General features: G+C 41.7%; 1 protein-coding gene across 5 annotated transcripts in view; it reads left to right on the forward strand.

Moving 5' to 3' along the window:
• The window catches only part of NMNAT2 (nicotinamide nucleotide adenylyltransferase 2), a 180,869-nt gene that overhangs the window by 35,359 nt on the left and 124,986 nt on the right, over positions 1-20,524 (forward strand). For 4 of the 5 annotated variants that reach the window (XM_034666810.1, XM_019804490.2, XM_034666812.1 and 1 more), the window contains one exon: positions 2,693-2,838. The exons of the other annotated variant lie outside the window; for it this stretch is intronic. In XM_034666810.1, coding sequence (XP_034522701.1) covers positions 2,754-2,838 — 85 coding nt within the window. In that variant the 5' untranslated portion in view covers positions 2,693-2,753. The remainder of the gene's footprint in view (positions 1-2,692; positions 2,839-20,524) is intronic. 5 annotated transcript variants of the gene reach the window in all.

Below are 20,524 nucleotides of genomic sequence, written 5' to 3' on the forward strand. Positions count from 1 at the left end.
TGCACCTGCTGTTCTGTGTGTATTTTCTTCCCCAGTCAAGTGATATATGTCTTCACTTGCTTCAGGTCCCCTGCTCAAATACCATCTTATAGGGATGCCATCCCTAACCACCTTATATAAAGGAGGATTTCCCTTTCCTTTCCTTCTTACCCTGCTTTATTTTTCATTGCGGTATCTATTGCCATTATGTTTATTCATTTGTCTATGGTCTGTTTTGCCCTCTAGCATGAGAACTCCCTTAAAATAGGGACTTTGTTTTATTCACAGTCCCTAAAGCAAGTGCCTGGCACATGGCAGACATTACATAAATATTTATTACTTACATATAATTATGCTAATTGCCCAGCTAGTGTCAAGAGTTTCATACCCAAGTCAGCTTTCCTTCAATATCTCTTGCTCTTTCTACCCCACTAACCTGCATCCCATGCCAGGGAAGACATGAACCCCATCACAAGTATACATTAATTCATAGGACTTTTGTGTCTGAACTAGAAATCTTGCGCACATTAGGGCTGATTTGCTATTCAGCATAATTTAGCAAATATTTACTGCATAAATATTTATGTGATCTTGGATAAGAAACAACAACCAACCCACTAATATAGGGTAGCAATTTATTCAAGAATCGCGAAACCTGAGAAAGGTGAATATTTGTACTTGTGGATCTCTAAATTCAGAATTATTATGTACACCTAAAATTAATACAATGTTATACGACAATTTTACCTCAACTTTTTTAAAGGCCATTAAAAAATAAGAATGAATAGGTATCACAGTACAACACTTGGCTATGCCTCAATTTCAATCTCAGTCCACTCCTTTGCTTAAGCCAAATTTCTAGACATTTTATTAGATTTCTCTTTACCTCACCCCACACATCCAATCCATGTGCAAAGACCATAAATTCTATCTACCAAACTTGTCCTGAGACTATCTGCTTTTCATCAACTTCACCTTTATAAATCCTAGTCCAAGGACAACTCTGCTTAGCCTAGGCTACCAGCAGGATTTCCTAAATGTTTGGGGTACCTGGGTGGCTCAGTCAGTTAAGTGTCTGCCTTTAGCTGAGCTCATGATCCCAGATCCTTGGGCTTGAGCCCCGTATCCAGCTCAGCACAGGGAGTCTGCTTCTCCCTATGTCTCTCCCCTCCACTTATTTTCTCTCTCAAATAAATAAAATAAGATAAAATAAGAATTTCCTAAATACTTGCCTTGCCTTCCTACTTTTAGCCTACCAACCCAAGTGATCTTATAAAAATATAAATTCCTCATCACTCCCCTGCTTAAAGCTTCAATGGTTTCCTTTTGTTATTCCTCTCTAAGTTATTCCACTTAGAAAAATCTCCCAACCCTATCATAGCTTCTAAGGCCTACTCCATGCTGTCCTGAGGGACAGCCCAATCTCGTCTCCTAGCGTTTTCCCCTTATTCATGCACTCTAGTCACATTGGCCTTCTTTTCACATCTAGGAGCACAATAAACCTTTCCCTGTCCTAAAATATGTGTACCCTATCATATCTTCTAAGGCCTACTCCATGCTGTCCTGAGGGACAGCCCAATCTCGTCTCCTAGCGTTTTCCCCTTATTCATGCACTCTAGTCACATTGGCCTTCTTTCACATCTAGGAGCACAATAAACCTTTCCCTGTCCTAAAGTATGTGTACTAGCAGTTCCTTGTCATTTAGGTTGCAGTTTGAATTTTGCCTCCCTGGAGAGGCCTTTCCAGACTTCTGGATTTAAACTGGCTCCCCTCCCCATTCACCTTTTGTTCTGCCAGAGAGTGAGCGACATTCACTGACTGCACTGCACAATCTCCATCTAATATTTTCCTCTTCTGCTTATCACCTATCTCCCTCCAATAGAACATCAACTTGAAGAAGAGGAGGACTTTGCTTTATCAGCAGGGTTTATAACAGGCCTCACACATAGCATTCAAGAAACACTTGTTGAGTGGGTAAATCTTTGTTTCAACTTTGACAGCTTATGTAGAATCACAGTTTTCTAATGCAGCTTTAGTAACTCTGCCCCATACATCTTCTCGGCATTGCTTCAACCCAGAAAAAGGCCCATTATTCCAGAGGAGGGATTCAGATTCCCCCTATTTCTTGGCAACCACTAGGTGAAGATCTGGACACGGTTCAACAGTTCAAAATCATTAGATAAGGGGGAAAAGAAAGACAGAAATTAGTATTCCTGACATGAACCATTGTCATTTCTCACTTAAAATTTTGAGGAAGAACCCCCCCCCCCCAACACACACACACAATTCTTAAGATCAAACACTTTTAGAGTTGAAAATGTTAGAGAAAGTAGATGTGGACAGAAAAATGTTAGCGTGTGGGAGGAAAAGTCAGAAGGAGGTAAAAGAAAGAGCTCACACCACTCTGTGAGTATCATGGTTCTGGGCTTGGGTACCATGTCTTGCCTTGTACATAAACACTAAGGAAGAGAGTGATGGAGTGAGGTGTGTGGGGGCGACGAAAGGGAGGAGTGGGAGACCAGGACAGGAGACGTGAAAACGGCTAAAAAGAAAAGAGAAGGACGGAGCAGAGCCATACAAAATCAGCCTCGGATCTTGCCGGAGCCGCAAGCGTTAAGGGGAGGCGGGGAGTGACGCGGTTTGCGTCTGGAGCGGCTCCTTGGAGTCCACAGCATCCACCGCCGGAGCCTCGCCTTCCTTTCTCCCTCTGCAGACATATCGAGACACAAAAAAAGAGGCGACCCCTGGACCAGCGGGAGGGACCCATCCGCAGGATGACCGAGACCACCAAGACCCACGTAATCTTGCTTGCCTGCGGCAGCTTCAATCCCATCACCAAAGGGCACATTCAGATGTTCGGTGAGTCCTCCCGCCCACCCCCGGAGGCTGCTTCCGCCTCTCTCCTTCCCCGGCACCTGTATTTTCCAGGGCGCCTGAACAGTAAGGCGTGTGCCCCTCTGGAGGGATGCGCCGGCCGATCTCCCTGGTGGGAGGTCAGCCCCTCTATTCCGGGCTCCTGGGAAGGGACGTAGACTGCGCTTCCTAGGCGTCACTTGCTCCGGCCAGACCCGGCTCACTAGGGGCCAAGGGGTGGGGGAGGGGAGGGGCTGGAGGTGACTGTGGGTTTGGGCCGGGTGGGAGGTCGCGGTTCCAGAACTGGGGTGCGGTGGTGTGGTAGTTTGGCCACTTGGCTGGTGAGGATCGGGGTGGGGTTAGTGGTTGGGTCGCGGAGAAGGGAAGAGGGGGTTGAAGATAACGTGCTGTTTAGGATGGGTGGAAAGCTCGAAAGAGTTAAATGATGTATAAGCCTTAGAGACACAAACACACTCACACACACCACACACCATTAGCAGGGCTGGGGCTTCGAGGAGATTAATTTAGGGTTTGGCTAATGGTTCAGGGCGGCCCAGGGGCTAATGTTTGAGGGTTGTGGACCTTATATTGCCGGCGGGAGGTGGATGGCTGAGTGAAGGGGGCGGGGGGCTGGCCAGCCTGGGCTTGGCTGCCGGGACCCGCTGCCCAAGGAGGGGAGGGGGCGGGGCGGGCGCTGCGGGCAGCCCTTTTCAAGCCGGTGTTGATGGATCCGGGCTCAAGTTGGCTGAGGCTCTGCCCAGGGCGGCGATGGCACCCGGAAGGCTTGCGGCGTGCGAGTGTGTGTATTGAGTGTGAGTGTGTGTGTGTGTGCGCGCGCGCGAGTTGGGGCGGGGGGGGGGCATCATTGAGCGTTTGTTTCTTGGAGGCTTTGGGGCGTGGAGAGAAAGGGAGCGAGCGGTGGCTCCCGGCTGCTGGTTTGAGATTCAGCAGGGGCAAGGGAAATGTGATCGATGCCTGTCGGAGATAGCGGGCCACCGGCGGACCCGGCTTCTCTGCTGCTCCGGTAGGACCCAATGGCGCCGGGGCGTGCGCGTTTAGACCCTGAGCGAGGGACGCGGAGGTCACTTCAGAAGCAGGCACAGAGTAGAGGTTAGAAGTTGGGGGTGCTTTTTTCTGGCACTGAAGGAAACGAGAAGAGGAGAGAGAGTGGGCTGGAGATGGATGAGAGACGGGTGGGAGGCCCTGCGCCAGCCTGCCAGCAAGGCGCTATCCAGAGGCGGCGGTGCTGAAGCGCAGGGCGCGCGGGAGCTGGCTTTGGACACACGTGTTTACCCCGAGCAGGAGGATTGCCTGAGCCCTCCTAGGGCTGTTTAATGAAAGCCACATCATATCGGTGAAGACTGGGCGAGGTGGCTTTGACTAAAAATACTCTTCTCTTCAACCTAAAAGGTGCGTTGAACTGGGCCCGCTTATTAAAAACCTCGTGAAAAGAATATAGAACTACTTTGAGCTGAGGACAGATTCAGGTAGGCACATTGATAGGATCTAATGAGGGAGATCGAGAGGTAGCCATCCCTTCCTCACCATTCCTTCAGCTTTTAAAAGTGTCTTATTAGGAGCTAATGCTAGCCTACCTATTAAATAAAGACTTTTGTTCAAGCGTAAGAGTAGACCAGAGCATCTCATCATTCATGTAATGGAATATCAGTGCCCTCGGAACATCTACTTTCACTGATGCCTTTACCCAAGTCCTGCTTTTCTTCTTCTGCTTGTTTCGTCTAGCCATTTTATGTCGCTGTACTTTATTCCTCTCCGTTGCCCAGGCGAGATTGGGCTTTCCTCTGGAACTCCTCGGCTCTAGAAATCTTTAATGAGCCAGCAGGTACTCCTTTTTTCCTGTGGCTGAAGTAGTCAATTCCACTTGTTTTGGATTGGAAGAGGGGTAGATTTAAATAAAAAACTGAGTATTCTATCTTGCAGCTGAAAAGAGTTTGCTAACAGTGATAAAGGCTTTTGTTAAGTCAATGCTGACCTGCCAATTCTCCATGAGTTTAGAGGGCAGAATCTGTGGAAATAGGCATGGATTACAGCAAGCAAGTTTAGACGTAGAGCAGATGAAAGTAGACTTTCTGACAGTAGTGACTATGTGCTTGGTATTGGTACTGAGGAATAAAAGAGAATATGAGCGTCAACAAGCCTTATGAGCATCCATTAGTTGTGTGTAATCCAAAGGGCAACATGGAAAGAGGATATGGTATGCTCACTGTAGCTTTAAGGAGCTTATAATCTAATGAAGGATTTAGCACATATACATATGAAAAGGAAACAAGAACAAGAACACAAAATACATATTAACTCTTCTTTGTAGAATCTCTTATGGGAATCTTTGAGCTCCTGATAAATTTTGTGATTTACTTCTGTAGTTTCTGGTTTACAAAGCCTTTTCATCTCACTTATTCCTAATAACAAGCTTACCAGAAAGGCATCATTATCTCCATTTTACAAACAAGAAACTGATGTTCAGAGGTGAAGTGACTTTCTTAAGAGGCTTAGGTGACATGAAGAGTGGGTGGCAGATTCCTCCTGATTCCGCATTCTTGATTCCTCTTGCAGAGACCTTTGCCCTGTACCAAATGTAGGAACAGGTGCTCACTGATCTGACTGCATAATTCCATGAACTCTATTTCCTTCAAACATATACTAACAGATTAGAATTAAATTGATCATCAACTAAACGAGATTCCTAAATATGCATTTTAAGAGCTTTTTTCCATCTCTAATGAAATCAGTTATCCATGAACTATTTTCTCCTTTTAAATGGCTTTAAAATCTTCTCCACAACAGTACAGAAATAATTAATTCAATAAAGTTATCAAACTTTCTTTGAGGTGCCTGAAATTTGTAATTGAATTTTTTTTTAAAGGCCTGAACAGGACTTTGAAATTAGACATCTTTAACAAAGTTCTTATATTTTGAAATCCAATTGCTTACCAAAGAAAAAAGAAAGAGTATAAACAAAAAGAGATGTGCCATTCAAAACTAATAACTCACCCTTCATCTCTGAAAAATAGTACTTGTACTGTTCTCAATATTTGTAAAATATTTTAGAATGAGCTTTTCCTTTTACTTTGAGGAAGAGGGAAGTTGATATTATTCCTAATTGTGGCTATAGAAACACAGAAAAATTTGATGTTTGTGATGGAGATATTTGATACTTATATACTTAACTATAGGTAAAATGTTTTCAGGGATGAGTAAGTTTTTGGCAAAATAAACTCATAAACTAACAATGCTTTATTTCATGGGTCTGCCTTATTGCATAAGAGACTAACATGACACTAGAAGTTTTTTTTTAACACATAAAATCTTAGTTATTGAGTATGTAGAGATTATATTTCAGTATAACTTTCTTTGCATTTATATTGCTGTGTTTGTCAATAAATTCACTCTTGGGAAATAAGATAGTAAGGTTAAGTAGTGAAGTAAAAAAGGACTGATCAGAAAAGTTTTGGAAAATAAAGGAATTGAAGGACTTGATCACTGCAGAAATGTATTCTGTTTTTTGATGATTGCAAAATAACTGAATTTTCCAGGTTTTCTACTTCAAAATATTTTTACTTTGAACAAGTGGGTCATTTGAAAAGAGACATGATCCGATTCTGTCCCCCTTCAAGGGTAATGAAGTGGGCTTTTTATTTATTGTGGAATTGGAAACGCAGCCCCTAGTGCTACAACTAGAAATCATAAGAAAAATGAATTTGAGTTGCTAATGATATAGAGAACTATCAGAAATCAAGAAACTGTTTAACATGCTTGAAATGCCTGTAAAAAAAAAAAGAGCATTAAACACAAAGTGGTACTTTATACTTTTGGCACCATTATCTTATTTGATCCTACCCTGCAAGTTAAACTGAATAATATTATCATCTCCTTTTTACAAATGACAAAGTAGAGGTACAGGTGTAAATCATTTGGTCAAGGTCATATGCAAAAGTCAAGATAAACCTAGTTTTCTTATATCTAGACTCTCTCTCATCCAGGATGCCTCTTTATTCCTTTAATTGCAACAACACCTTTGAAAGGAGGAGTCACCTGAACTTAGTTATTAACAAAGGGTGTTGAGAACTTTGTGAATTTTTATCCTTGGTAACACAGGCCACCAACAAAATATATTCAACAAAGGTATATATTCCCAACATCTTCTACTATAACAAGGAAAAGCTATTTCTTTTCTTACTACTCATATATTTTCCATATAATTGTGTTGCTGGAACATTTTTTTTCCCCCACTCTCCTACCTCCCCCTTCCTCCCCACTCTTCTGCTACTACAAGTAACACCTACTTATCCTTCAGATTTTAGCTTCAATGGTACTTCCTCAGGGAACCTCCACTGACTTCTAAATTAGGTATGGTTACCCTGACATTTGATCCCACATCACTGCATACTTTCCATGCCATAACTCTCATCTCATTATGTCCTTAATGACTGTTTTCCATGCTAGGTCTTAAGCTCTATTAGAACAGAAACCATGCCTGGTTTCATTATTGATTTATTTCCTAGTACCTAGCATGGAGTAGGCTTCCCATAATAGTATAATATAAATAATAGTTATAAGTAGCAAGTCTTGGCTTCATCATAGTTGTTGAGTAAATAAAAAATAAATGAGTCTAGGATCTTGTTCCAGGTAGAGGAATCACACCACGCACAAGGGCTGGGGTGGTGAGACAGAGAGCCATGACATATTAGAACAAAGGACGGTTCGAGGAGAAGGGGAGTGAGAGATAACACTGGAAAGGTAGATGGAAGTCTTATCGATTATGAAGGCTTGTAAAAGAATTTAAATTTTATCCCAATGACAATGACAAAACATTGCATGATTTTTAAAGTAAAGGAATGTCATAATTATATCTCCAAAGTTATGGATTAATTGAGTTTTGAATATAGATTGGTGAAGGGCAAGAATAAAAATGTAGTGACCATCTACACACCTATTTCAGCAATACGGAGCTCAAGGAAGGGAAGATGGTCACCTCACCCAGACTGGTGGTATTTGGGATGGAGAGTAAGTGTATCTGAAAATATTTGAGACGTACAAGGGATGCTTATTTGGTGACTTGATAGGTGGGTAGTGGCAAAGTAGACCAGGATAACTCTCAAGTTTCTGTCCAAGGTAGATGAATGAAGAAACTCTGGAAGAGAAGCAGGTTTGGGTTGGTGGGGAAAGTGAAGATTCATACTTACTCTAAAATTTCGGAAATATGTGTTCTAACCAAGCACTGATGCAAAAAAAAAAGGAAATACTTAAATTCAAAGTGTCTTTGTAGCTGGCAAATCTGAATCTTCTAATAAAAGCTCCCAGTAGGTTCTAATTGGATTATTCAAAGTTCCTCATACGAGAACGATATTGAAATTTATTAACATTATGGAACTAAAAAGATAAAAAAAGGGTGTGCTGCCTTTTTTAAAAGTATGAACTTGGAATAAATCAAGGTCCTAAAAATGGCTTTATTAAAAAAAATGTTAAGGTTGTGAAATTGGGAATAGTTGATACAGTCCAAAAGACCATTCTAGAACTTGCTCGTCACAGTGATGATGGCTGTAATATATTTTCAGGTGGATTTGGGCATTCTAACTCATTGATAAGTTAAAAGTCCACTAATGGAAACTCATGGATCAAGCTTGGTAGTTTCACTGGCAGGAGCTGTGTCTGCTCATGAGATGAGAATAATGCCTGAAAAAGAAAATTTGGACATTTTTGTTCACACGAACAGGTGTTTGATTTACTTTCTCCTGCTGAATTAACGGAGCCTCACATGGAACAAACTAGCTATGAGAGGCAAATATCCCATCTAGAATTCATCCTAAACCAAGGAATAAGATAAAACCAAGAGGGCTGATGTTCTAACAAATTTGAAATGAAGAAATACTCATTTTCAGTTTCTCTTCTCTTTTTGTTTTACTTGATTTTGTTCTACATGTCTAAGCCTTTTATTAGAAAATATGCTTAGAACTATCAGAATTAGAGGGCTCATATGCCTTTTAGTAAAAAGTTTGAATTATTACTTAGTAGGAACATCCTTTAAAATATTATGAATCTCAGGCACCTGGGTGGCTCAGTTGGTTAAGCCTCTGCCTTCAGCTCAGGTCATGATCCCGGAGTCCCTGGATCAAGTCCTGCATCAGGCTCCCTGCTTGGTGGGGAGCCTGCTTCTTCTTCTGACCCTTCTCTCTCTCTCTCTCTCTAATAAATAAAAATCTTTTAAAAAATAAAAAAAATTATGACTCTTAACAGAAACATTTCTATACACTTTTCCAATGTTAGACCAAGGCAAATGAACAACTTAGAAGTGTGGAGGCAAACTAAAAAAACAAAAACTGCTAACCCTCAAGTTTGGACCCTTCTATTTCAGAGATATCCTCAGACATGAGAGGAAAATGAAAAACTGGATGGATTATCTGTATTTTCTGTTATTTTTCTATTGATAGGCAATAGTTGTGAAAGCAGTGTATGGATGACTGGGAAAGAGAATGAAAACCCACCCTTTTTTGGTTAAAGATTTTATTTATTTGAGAGAAAAAGAGCACAAGCAGGATGGAGGGGGGAGGCAGAGGGAGAAGCAGACTCCCCACTGAGCAGGGAACCATGACTCGGAGCTTGATCCCGGGACCCCCAGATCATGACCTGAGCCAAAGCGAGGCTTAACCGACTGAGCCATCCAGGAGCCCCATACCTGCTTTTAAAAGTGTTTCTTTAAAGGGCACCTGGTGGGCTCAGCCAGTGGACACTATAACTCTTAATCTTAGGATTGTAAATTCAAGCCCTATGTTGGGTGTAGAGATTACTTAAAAATAAAATCTTAAAAATAAAAAGTGTTTCTTTAGAAAAGATTCAAGTGTAAATTTTATAATATCACCACAGATAGTGTTCTGAATGTAGTGATTGTTTAATCAATATTTAATGACACTGGGGCTTCACCTGCTCTGCAGGGAAGCTGCTTCTCCCTCTCCCTCTGCCTGCCACTCCCTTGCTTGTGCTCTCTCTCTCTGTTAAATAAATAAACAAAATCTTTAAAAAATACTTAATGACACTGTAAAATATGCACTTTCTAGTAAAATTCTTGTTCATTTTTAAAAATTTATTAGAGAGAGGGGGAAAGCACAAATGGGGGGAGGGGTAGAGGGAGAGGGAGAAGCAGACTCCCCACTGAGCAAGGAGCCCATCCCAGGACTCTGAGATCATCACCTGAGCCTAAGACAGACACTTAACTGACTAAACCACCCAGGCACCCCTCTTGTCATTTTTTAAGTTTTCAAATCATCCTGAATTGCTCAAGAAGATCCTAAGGACACAAAGAAATGCATTAAATATTTTAAATTTAAAAATTTTTTTCAATACCACCTTTTTAAAAAACAATATTAAACACACAGAATTTTGGTTAAACAAGGCATTTAAAATAATTCCTAAAGATTCGATGTAACAGACTAAGAACAGGGATATAGGAATTTGATAATTACATAACTTTATTTATGGACATGTTCCATATCTCAACATATGTAAATGCAGCCTTAGTTCACAAGGAAGGAAGTTTTCCATTGCCAGAGGTTTTCCCATTATAAGCATTCAACTGCAAGGAACAAATTTGCTTTTTTTGGATACAGTTTGGCAGATAGCCTCAGTAGTATTTTAACCCAAAAAAATATTACATGGTTTGACCAAGGCCATCCCCCTGACATTGGCATCTTCCCTCCACCTCTTGTACTGGACAGTATCTCCATGATCTATGAACTCTGCAGCAAAGGCAAATATTATAACCACTACCAACATTATCATCTTCCACATTATCATTTTAATAGGGGAACTACCTTCCTTGGGCTTCTGTAAACTCTTCTACCATTGAACTGTTTTCTGTGAAATTTATCGCACAATTCTCTTTAGTTTGGACAAGTGAGCCATTCAGGAAAATTGTTGTAATTCCAGGGATAAAGGGGTAGGAGGAAGAGGTAGAAAAGAGCAAGACTTAGAGGCTAACCCATGGAAGTGGTGGCAGCTTCAATAGCACTCTTTTTCCTACTTTCTTCTGCATCATGTTACCTCCACGTGGATAGCCATGCTGCTACAGGTACACCTCATTTAATATTTACCAAACAGTAAGAAGAGGGTGAGTGAAGTATAGCCCCTAGATAAGACTAAAGCATATGGTTTTGCTCTTGTTCCAGTTGCTTAGGTCATAAACCTTGAACTTTCTTGATCCTTCTCTCTTTGCACACCCCATCTATGTCAGCAAATGATTTTGGATCTCTCTCTCTTCAAAATACAAGTAGGACCAACCACTTTTCCACATCTACAACCCTGATATAAGCTACTGGTATCTTTCACCTGCATTACTTCAATCGTTTCTTAACTGATCTCCCTGCTTCTACCCTTGGCCCCAATACTCAGTCCTCAACAAAAATAGCCAAAGCAATCCTTTCTAAGTGTAAGCCAGATCTAAGTCAGATCATGTTGCTCCTTTGCTCAAAATTCTCCAATGGCTCTCTATCTCATTCAAAGTCAATGTCATTAAAACGACCTACAAGGTCTTCATGATTTGCAACTTTTTCCCCTCACCCCCTACAGCAACACAGCTCTTTCCACCTCTTTTTTAGCAAACCTTACTGACCTCCTTGCTTCAACCTTAGAGTCTGTGCTGGATATTCTCTCTGCCTAGAATGCCCTTCCCCCACATATTCCCGTGTCTAATTCACCTTCCTCAAAGTTTTTGCCCACATGTAACTTTTTCATTGTCTACTTGGCAGATCCTATTCCCTTGATCATATAATTTAAATTGCAGCTCACACACTCCTAGTCCCCCATATTATTTTTATATCTTCTTATATCTTTTCCCCTTACCACTTATTACCTTTTAGCCAAGCATGTTATTTCCTTTTTTGTCATGTTTGTTATTTAATGTCCCCACCTAGTATGTGAGCTCTTCAAGGGCAGGGATCTTCATTTACTCTGCTTACTAATGTATCTCAGGGTCCCAGAAGAGTGACTGGCACATAATAGATGCTCAATAAATGTCTGTCGAATGAGTGAATGAATGAAATGTTAGAATTACCTAAGATCCTCACCTCAAGTCTATATTCTTTTTGTGGCAGGAAGGGTAGAGAGTCAGGAGAGGCCTCAGGGCAGTTGATTCATTCAACAGCAGCTTAATGAGTTACTGATGTGCCTTGGGCACCATGCTAGGCCTCAGGGATATGAAAATTAAAGGCACTCTTTCCCATGCCCCACGGGAGATCATCTTCCATACAGGAGATAAACAAGCTAAACATAGCAGTTCAAGTCATCAGTGTTATAAAAGAGGAGGGAATGAGTTAGAGTGGGAGCAAAGAGGAAGAAGACATGGTGGGAAGGCCATCAGAGCAGGTATTAGTGAGAGTGAGCTTGAAAGTAGGGGCTGCCCAGTGCACAGGATGGAGAATGGCACTCTGGGCTGAAAGCAGGGTACATGAAAAGGCTCTTAAAACATGGCACATTGAGGAATCTACAAAGAGCTTGCTAGATAACTGAGTGTGGGTGGGGACAAGGAAGGGCAGGAGATGAGACAACCAGAAAACAGGGTTGCGTGGTGAGGGGAGAGGGGCAGTTCCAAAGAGTTCAGACTTTACCCAACACTTTTAGTGAGCCCCTGAAGGGTGATGGGCAAGGGAATACATTGCACATATGGGGCCTTCCTCCCAAATGTCAACGTCCCTGTCACTGATTTTTTCTAAATATTTTGATGTTATTTCTGTATCACCCTTTGAAATAAGGAGGGCTTTTCATTTTTGAAAGATGATTTTATTTACTTATTATTTTCCAAAATGGAACCATTGTCTAATGCACAAGCCATGCCTACTAAAGGAATAAATAAGTGAAAAATAATACTACTGTGCAACCCACCCACCCAACCAACCAACCTCTTCCCTGATTGGAAGTTGTTCTCACCTACATTCTAAATGTATGCCTTCTGTACGTCAGGGGGATGGCATCTCATTGTTCAAAGACTCTCAGACTTGGTGAAGTCAATTCACCCTAGTTTGATCTTCCATAATTTCGTAGCATTTGGATCATGTGCTTGCTCTCTTTTCCACAGGCTTAATTGTCAGAAGAGTAAGGACCATAGAGTTCTTTTTCCTTGATACTTGTTTTTAGCTCATATTCTCTTAGGAGGTCTTGAACAATTTCTGCTCTTGCTATAAAACTATGGGTTTCCATGACTTTGAAATTTAGTATTATATCATTTTAAATCCTCAAGTAGGTGACATTTCAGTGGGGGGCTGGGTTTCCCAATGCTTTATTCTTCAACATTTCCCAACCCTTCATCTTGGTACCCACAGTGAGGTCGAATACTCATTCCACGCAGCACTGAAATTAAACTACATCAATAACTATTCATATTTCTTTTGAAATATTTATGTTCTCATAAATATTTAGCAGTGTGTGGCTCATCACATGAACTACAAGATCTTTAGGCAAATGTCTTTTGTTGTTGTTAACTTAGAGACTGTTACCCATAATAAATTAAGAAAGACAATGAAATAGGATACATATAAATTTAAGCTGTAATTGCTTCATTTACCAGGAACCAATCTGCCTAAGCACAGTTTAAAAATTATTTACTTGTTATGCCCTGGGAATCAAAATTTATAGATAACATATGATTTGCCCATGCTGTGAATAATGTTGAAAAAGAGGTGGGTAAATGTCTCAGTTTTTCCTCTTGCTTCGTTATTTCTCTCTATATGGGCATTAATAAACTGAATTGCTATTGATTTGGGAATATACTTAGTCTCCTTTAGCCTTTGTTTTCTCCTCTGTAAATACAGTGATTGAGATAACCCTGGGGTCAGCAAACTATAGCCTGCTGGCCAAATGTGGCTTGCAAGCTAAGAATGGCTTTTATATTTTTAAGTGGTTGAAAACATGCGAAAGAAGAATAATACTCTGTGACACGTGAACATTTTATGGAATTCAAATTTTAGTATTTATAAATAAAATTTTATTGGCATCCAGCCACACTCATCCACGTGTGTATTGTCTATGGCTACTTTCTCACACCAGAGCAGCGGACTTGGGCAGTTGCAACAGAAACCTTGTGAATTGCAAAGCCGAAACTGTTTACTATCTGGCTGTTTACAGAAGAAGTTTGTCCATCCCTGATAGAACCTACCTCTGGGGGTTGGGATGGGGAGTAAAGCTAAAGGTTTCCAAAAATATAAAGTGCAGTTGAAGTGCATTACCCAAAGGAACTCTATAATGAACAATTTTCAATCTAAACTATATTTCCAAAAAGAGACTTGTTTAAGGAGTAAATGTAGTTTCAATTTCATAATGATAATTTTTCTAGCTGACTGAGTAAATGATTGTGTCCACAATGGGGATGATTTTCTGGTGTTTGGTTTATGTTGGACATTGATTAGCCCCTCTGGCTACTGTCGGACATTTATTTGCTGAAAATACATTAGATGTATTTTCCCAGAACATCCTTTTCCCGATTCACAGTTACCGCCTTCTTTAAATCTAATATTTTATATACTTTATAGTTGAGGATTTTAGGAGATTAGCACATCAATTGCATCAGGCTTTTGCAGGCTGCTCTTGTAGTCACATCTCGTTTTTCTGCAGCATCTCGCCTCACTGTGAACTCTGATAGCACTTGCTTTGTACCTCTCTTATAGCACTTAGCACATTGTGCTGTGGGGTGTAGCTATTTCTGTGCATGTTTCATATTCTCTATCAAATTTAGATGTAGGTCCTTGTCGGGGTCATACGGCATTTTGTATTTGCTAAGGTGCCTAGCACAGTGCTCTAAGCACATGGAAGGTACTATAAATATTTACCAAATAACTGAAAGATTGAACCATTAGGAATATTTAGAATTCTCAGAGGTAAAAAATAGGTGATCAGAAATCAGACAAGAACTTGGGAACCAGCAAATATGGGAAAACAGAGTCAGAAAACAGGACAAATAACAAACACTCAGGGACTTTAAAATTGAGATGGTTGTAGTCCCAAGATGAGAAGGCTCATGTGTCCTAGTGGAATCCTATCCCAGAGTATAGCCTTCCCAGATCTCCACAGTGGGAACCTGCACGTCATTTTGGGGAGCTATTAAGTATGTAACTTGGCAGGAGTAAAAAATGTGGGGTCAAGGATGAAGGTGAATCCTGAAACTGTCCCCTAGATGCTTTAGGCAGATGCGTGGTACATCTAACAATGCCTTCTCAGTGAGGTGAGTAGGTCAGAGGATGGCAGAAGAGTTAAGTTTTATTTTTATTTATTCACAGTTTGAAACAGGTTTTAGGCAGAAGGCACCTGGCAAAGGAAGATTTGTATATTGTTTACTTCAAACAAAGTGAACAGAAAACCTGGTTTGTCAATTGTTAAGTTTCACCTTCAGAAATCACAGAATCTCCATTTGAAGGACATTTCAAAAATCATGCAGATACTCATACTGAAATCCCCTTTAAAGCATCTTCGCAAGTGTATATCCAAACTGTGTTTGAGATCTTCCCGGGCCAGGGACTGCACTATTGTCCAAAGCAGCCAGATAGTGCTTGGCACAGTTTTATTTTTTTTCAAGATTGTTCCTTCTATTAGGCTGACATTGGCCTTCCTGAGACTTTCCCATGTTGGTAGTTCTTTTCCTAGTTTTTTTCCCTGGGATCCTTGGAAGAGGTTCCAATCTGTCTTCCACTACTTGTGAGACATTGGAAAGGCTGTATTCTGTCCTCCTTGCCAGGCTTCTCTTTGGGCTTAAAAAGCTCTAGTTCCTTCCGCTGGGCATCCATTACTGCTTCTAGTCTACATACGACCATGGCTTATCTTCTGATTATAACTTCATTGTCTGTATTCCACTTTAAATGTTATGTCCAGTTCATGATGCAGCATTCTAATGTGGCCTGATGTGTGCTGTCTTATCTATTATGGGACTTAGTGTCCTGGACATTCCCTTTATTTATGGCACTCTTGTCTATCTCTTTCTCATTAAGTCAGATAAGGCAAGCTATTGCTACCTGCATGCTAAAATGTCCTGATGTTCTGAATAATCAATCAATTTGGTGGACTGAGCTGCTAAACTAGTCCAATTTATTTAAAGATCTGTGTAGTTAAAAACAAACAAACAAACAAAAAACCTGACTGGTATATTGTCAAGATGTGGTATCTTCTGGAACTTTGCAGGTCAATACACATGCTTAGCTGTGAGATGTCAAGCATACCCTGGGAGTAATGTGCTGCCTTGAGAAGAAGAAACTGCAGGCTCCCAGACAGGGCTGAGACCAAGAGTCTCTGAATTCTTGAATTATCAAGTTTCTTGATATTTCATTGCAGGGTATGTTATTTTTTTAATGGGTTCTGTTGAGAGTTCCAAATAAACTCTCATCCATGTTTAAAAGTCCTGGTTTGGGGACTGAACTCTCAACTTTCTTCCTATCTTGTCTAGTTCTTCCCTTCATGGTTATGCCATTGGCACTGCCCTATTCCCAGGGCTCCTGTAAGAGTGGCGGAAATGCTCTTGTTCCCAGTGATGGTGACTTTGTCCCAATAGAGGTGGGCAGTGTCACATTTAAATTGGGTAGGTAGAATTTAAAAACAAATAACAAAAAGGTCATTTTTCTTATGGAAACTTCCAAACATGCAGAAGTAAACAATGATACCCAAAAGTACCTGTCATCCAGCTTCAATAGTTACCAGTTCTTTGCCAATCTTGATTCATTGATACCTCAACTCACTTCCCCACCTATATTCTTTTGAAGCAAATCCCAGACATCCTATTGTTTCAAGGTGAGATCCGTTCACCTAGTACATAATTGCTTCTCTGTCTATATGACCTCATCAACAGACTGGATCTTTCTCCTCCCCAGTTCATGTTTGTTTGTGTGACAGTTCGAGTTGCAAATGGGCAAGTAGGGGGACAACGTCTAATTTCCATCTTTGAGCAGACATAATAATGCCTCCACCCCAGTCAATGGCAAGTGACACTTTATCATTGGCATTGCCTTTACAGCAAGGGATTTATGGCCTTTCCCATCTTTCTCACATCATGTGGGACTTGGAAGGCTCCCCTCCAGAATCGAACTCCCACTGAACACAATGGGCCATTCTTCCATGACACACAACGTTCAGCTCTTTATCCCTTGTCATTCAAAGCCATGAATGTCTGTGTTAGAAGATGTTCCTACATCAGTGGGCCCCACTCCTGGGGGCTCTGAACAACCAGGGCTTCTCATAAAGCAGAAGAGAGGTCTGGGAACTGTTTCCAGAAAGCATATACATTCACCCTCAATATGGTACAGGCCAAGCATCAAGTTTCTGGGCTTTTGTGTAAATTGTTACCAGTTTGGTGAGGTAAGCTCATACTGGTCTGGAGTCCTGCTTGGTAGTTATAGATATCGTTGATGAAAAAAAAAAAAAAAAGCAGGGAGAATTTTGTCTTCCACTTCTTCATAAGAGAAGGAAAATAATTGACCAAATTCTGTTTGGTGACAATTTTGCTCCTGGGATAGCATTTGAATTCTGGGCTTCTGTTTGGCCTGCCTTTAACCTCTGTAGAAAATTAAAATAAAATCCTTCTTATTGCCTTAATCCTTCCCTAGCTGTTTTAAATCAACTTTTCAAAGTGTATTGTCATGCAGTTTTGTTATCATTTGCATTTAAATGTAGTGAATAAAGAACTCCCTGCTGAATCCCTTGAGGAATGTTGAAGCCCAAAATCCCAGTTTGCCTGGTAAATCAAGAAGCTTTGAATATTCATTAAAGAGGCTTGAATGACTTCTCCATATGGAATTTGCTCTTAGGCCTGCACTCATTTTGTTAAGATTGGTTCTTCCTGGTTTCACTTGTGGTTGTATGGAGCTCTGAGCATGGACAGGGAAGGAATGACAGGGAGCTGGTAAGGACAGTTTCCGGAGTGGGGCCTTTCATCATGGCCATCAGGGTACTCTAATGTTTTTCTGGCAGTGCTCCCCTTCACTTGCTCCCATCCCCCACTCAGTACAACCCACAGTCATTTACACATATACATTTCTTTTAGATGCAAATAGTTTATTTCAGCCTATTGTGATCAAAAAAATTTTTGTTTAAAGAAATGTAGAAACATATTGCGCTTGGAAAGGCCAGGAAGAGGAAAAGGAATAAGAGATGAACGGCTGATGAGGAATTGTTTTATTGTCTACCAGTGGCTTTGGGGTAAAGTCCGAACTTTGGAAATTAAAAGGATGGGGAAGAGAAAAGAAAACCCAATTTGTCAATGAGGTAATCTCTCAGCTTCCTTTCTCCTTCTTTCCCCTTAGGCTTGAACTATACCCAGAGGGTTCATGACCAAAGGCCTTTGTGGGAAATGAAACCACTTACAGATATTCTTCTCCCTGGCTTGGAGAAGCAGGGAGCAATAGTAGCATGACATCCCTAAGACCAGGGAATTTTTCTGGTTGGTCCATGTTGTGACCAACCCTCTTCATCCTCTCCGATAAGTAATGACCATAAACTAACATGAGCTAACGTTTATTGGTTTATTGAGCACTTACTTGGTGCCAGGCGCTGTTTCAGCTCTTCTTATCTCATTTAATCCTTACAACAATCCTGTTTTTTTAAAGACTTTATTATATTTATTAGAGAGAGAGAGTGCAGTCCAGTCTGCAAGCAGGGGTAGGGGTGGGAGGGAGGGGCAGAGGGAGAGAGAGAATCTCAAGCTGACTCGATCTGAGCCTGGAACCCCACCCATGGCTCAATCTCCTGAACGTGAGATCATGACCTGAGTTAAAATCAAGAGTCTGACTCATTTAACTGACTGAGCCACCCAAGTGCCCCTTTACAATAATCCTATTATCACTCCCAGTCAGCTAATGATCAGAGAGGTTAGGTAACTTACACCAAGCCACACAGCAAATACACAGTGGGCAGAAACGTAGAGCCAGATGCTCTGACTCTGCTTACTGTTTTTTACTGCAAGATGCTGCCTTGCTCCTTTCCTGAGTGAGAAGGGATGCTGAGCACTGTTTTAGGGGCTGTGACACTGCAGAAATGGGCTAGGCCTCATCTGACACTTGCATCTACCAAGTGGGCCAGTGCCAGGGTTCCTGTGCAGAGAGGCCGGAGCTGATCTGGGGATCCTGCCCGAGGCAGCCAAGCGCGGATTCTGCAGCGTACCAAGGAGACCTGTGGATGAGTCCCGAGGACAGAGAAAAGAGCAAAAAGAAAGGCTCAGCCCAGAACCAGGAGACACTGGAGGGAAACAGATGTTTGGGAGCAAATCAAGAAGTGCCCTGGGTGATGATGTGAAGAGAGTGAAATAGCCATACTCACCTTTCTGCTCATTTAAAGGCACAGGGTCACAGTGAACAGATACAAATATGAAATTCTCTCCTTTTACACTGTAGTTGATACGAGTGTCCACAGATCATTATTCAGGAACCTCCCTCCCCTCGCACACTGTAAAATGAGTATAGTAACACCTACCTTATTGGGCTATTGTGAACATTAAATGAAATCAAGTGAATATATTGTAATACCACCTTCTTTGACTTCTTTTGGGCCCCAGGGCATTATTTCACCCCTTGCAAAATCACAGATCTGGTCCCTAAGGACTGAGTGATGAAGATTTTATTCCATATTTACAAAGAGATAGAAGGGGTTACAGTGTAAATCACCAACAATTTCTAAAATGTCACATTCAATTCTAGGGGGAGGAAATCTGGTTCTTCCCCTTATGGTAGCAGTTTCATCTCCCTTCTGCCAGCAACTGCCAGCCTCCATCTCTCCATGTCCTTCCCACAAAATGCCCTTGTGTCCTCCCCACCCATCCAGCACTTAGCTTCCTTGGCTCAGCTGCCCCTCCATCATCTTTCCTACCTCTCTCAACCCCTTGGCCAGTCTGCCTACCCCACTCAGTAAACAAAAGCCACTTGTCAGGTTCTGCCCAGCTCCAAGCATATCCCAGCCGTGTATAAAGATTATAGCCCACCCTGTCACATATAGAGTTTTTAACTGGGGCGCCTGGGTGGCACAGTGGTTAAGCGTCTGCCTTCAGCTCAGGGCGTGACCCTGGCGTTGTGGGATCGAGCCCCATATCAGGCTCCTCCGCTATGAGCCTGCTTCTTCCTCTCCCACTCCCCCTGCTTGTGTTCCCTCTCTCGCTGGCTGTCTCTATCTCTGTCAAATAAATAAATAAAATCTTAAAAAAAAATAAAAAATAATAAAAAAACTATCTGGCCCTCAGTAAGTGATGGATAAATGTGGGTAATACTTGCAATTGTTTCGGTATCTTTCCCCTGATGTCTTGCCTGGGCCAACACACAGTCTGGCCGGAGGTCTGCTTGCCGATATTAGCGGGGGATTTGGGAAATAACAGACAGGCAAAGGAGGGTGCATGACTGACATCAGTGGATGTTGTGAGTGGGCTGAGATTTCAAAAGAGGCCTGCAGAAGCGTGGACATTGCCAGTGAGCATCCAGAAGTCACCGGGGAGGCAGCCTCCTGTCCAGCACTATTTGCCCTTCTCCTTTTAATCACTAGTGGCTTACCTGTCAGTGAGAATAGAATGAGTGCCGAAAGCATCCTGCCTGTCCCTGCTGGGCAGAGCACCTCGTTTAGGTGAGAGCCCTTGGCAGATCCTGCAGGGTGAAGATCTGGGCCCCTGGTCTCCCTGCACAACAGTTAGCTTTTGCTGCTGTTAGAAAGATCTAGAGCCAACAGTCCGGTG

The sequence above is a fragment of the Ailuropoda melanoleuca genome, chromosome 8, assembly GCF_002007445.2.
Source record: "Ailuropoda melanoleuca isolate Jingjing chromosome 8, ASM200744v2, whole genome shotgun sequence".
In the NCBI taxonomy this organism is placed as follows: domain Eukaryota; kingdom Metazoa; phylum Chordata; class Mammalia; order Carnivora; family Ursidae; genus Ailuropoda; species Ailuropoda melanoleuca.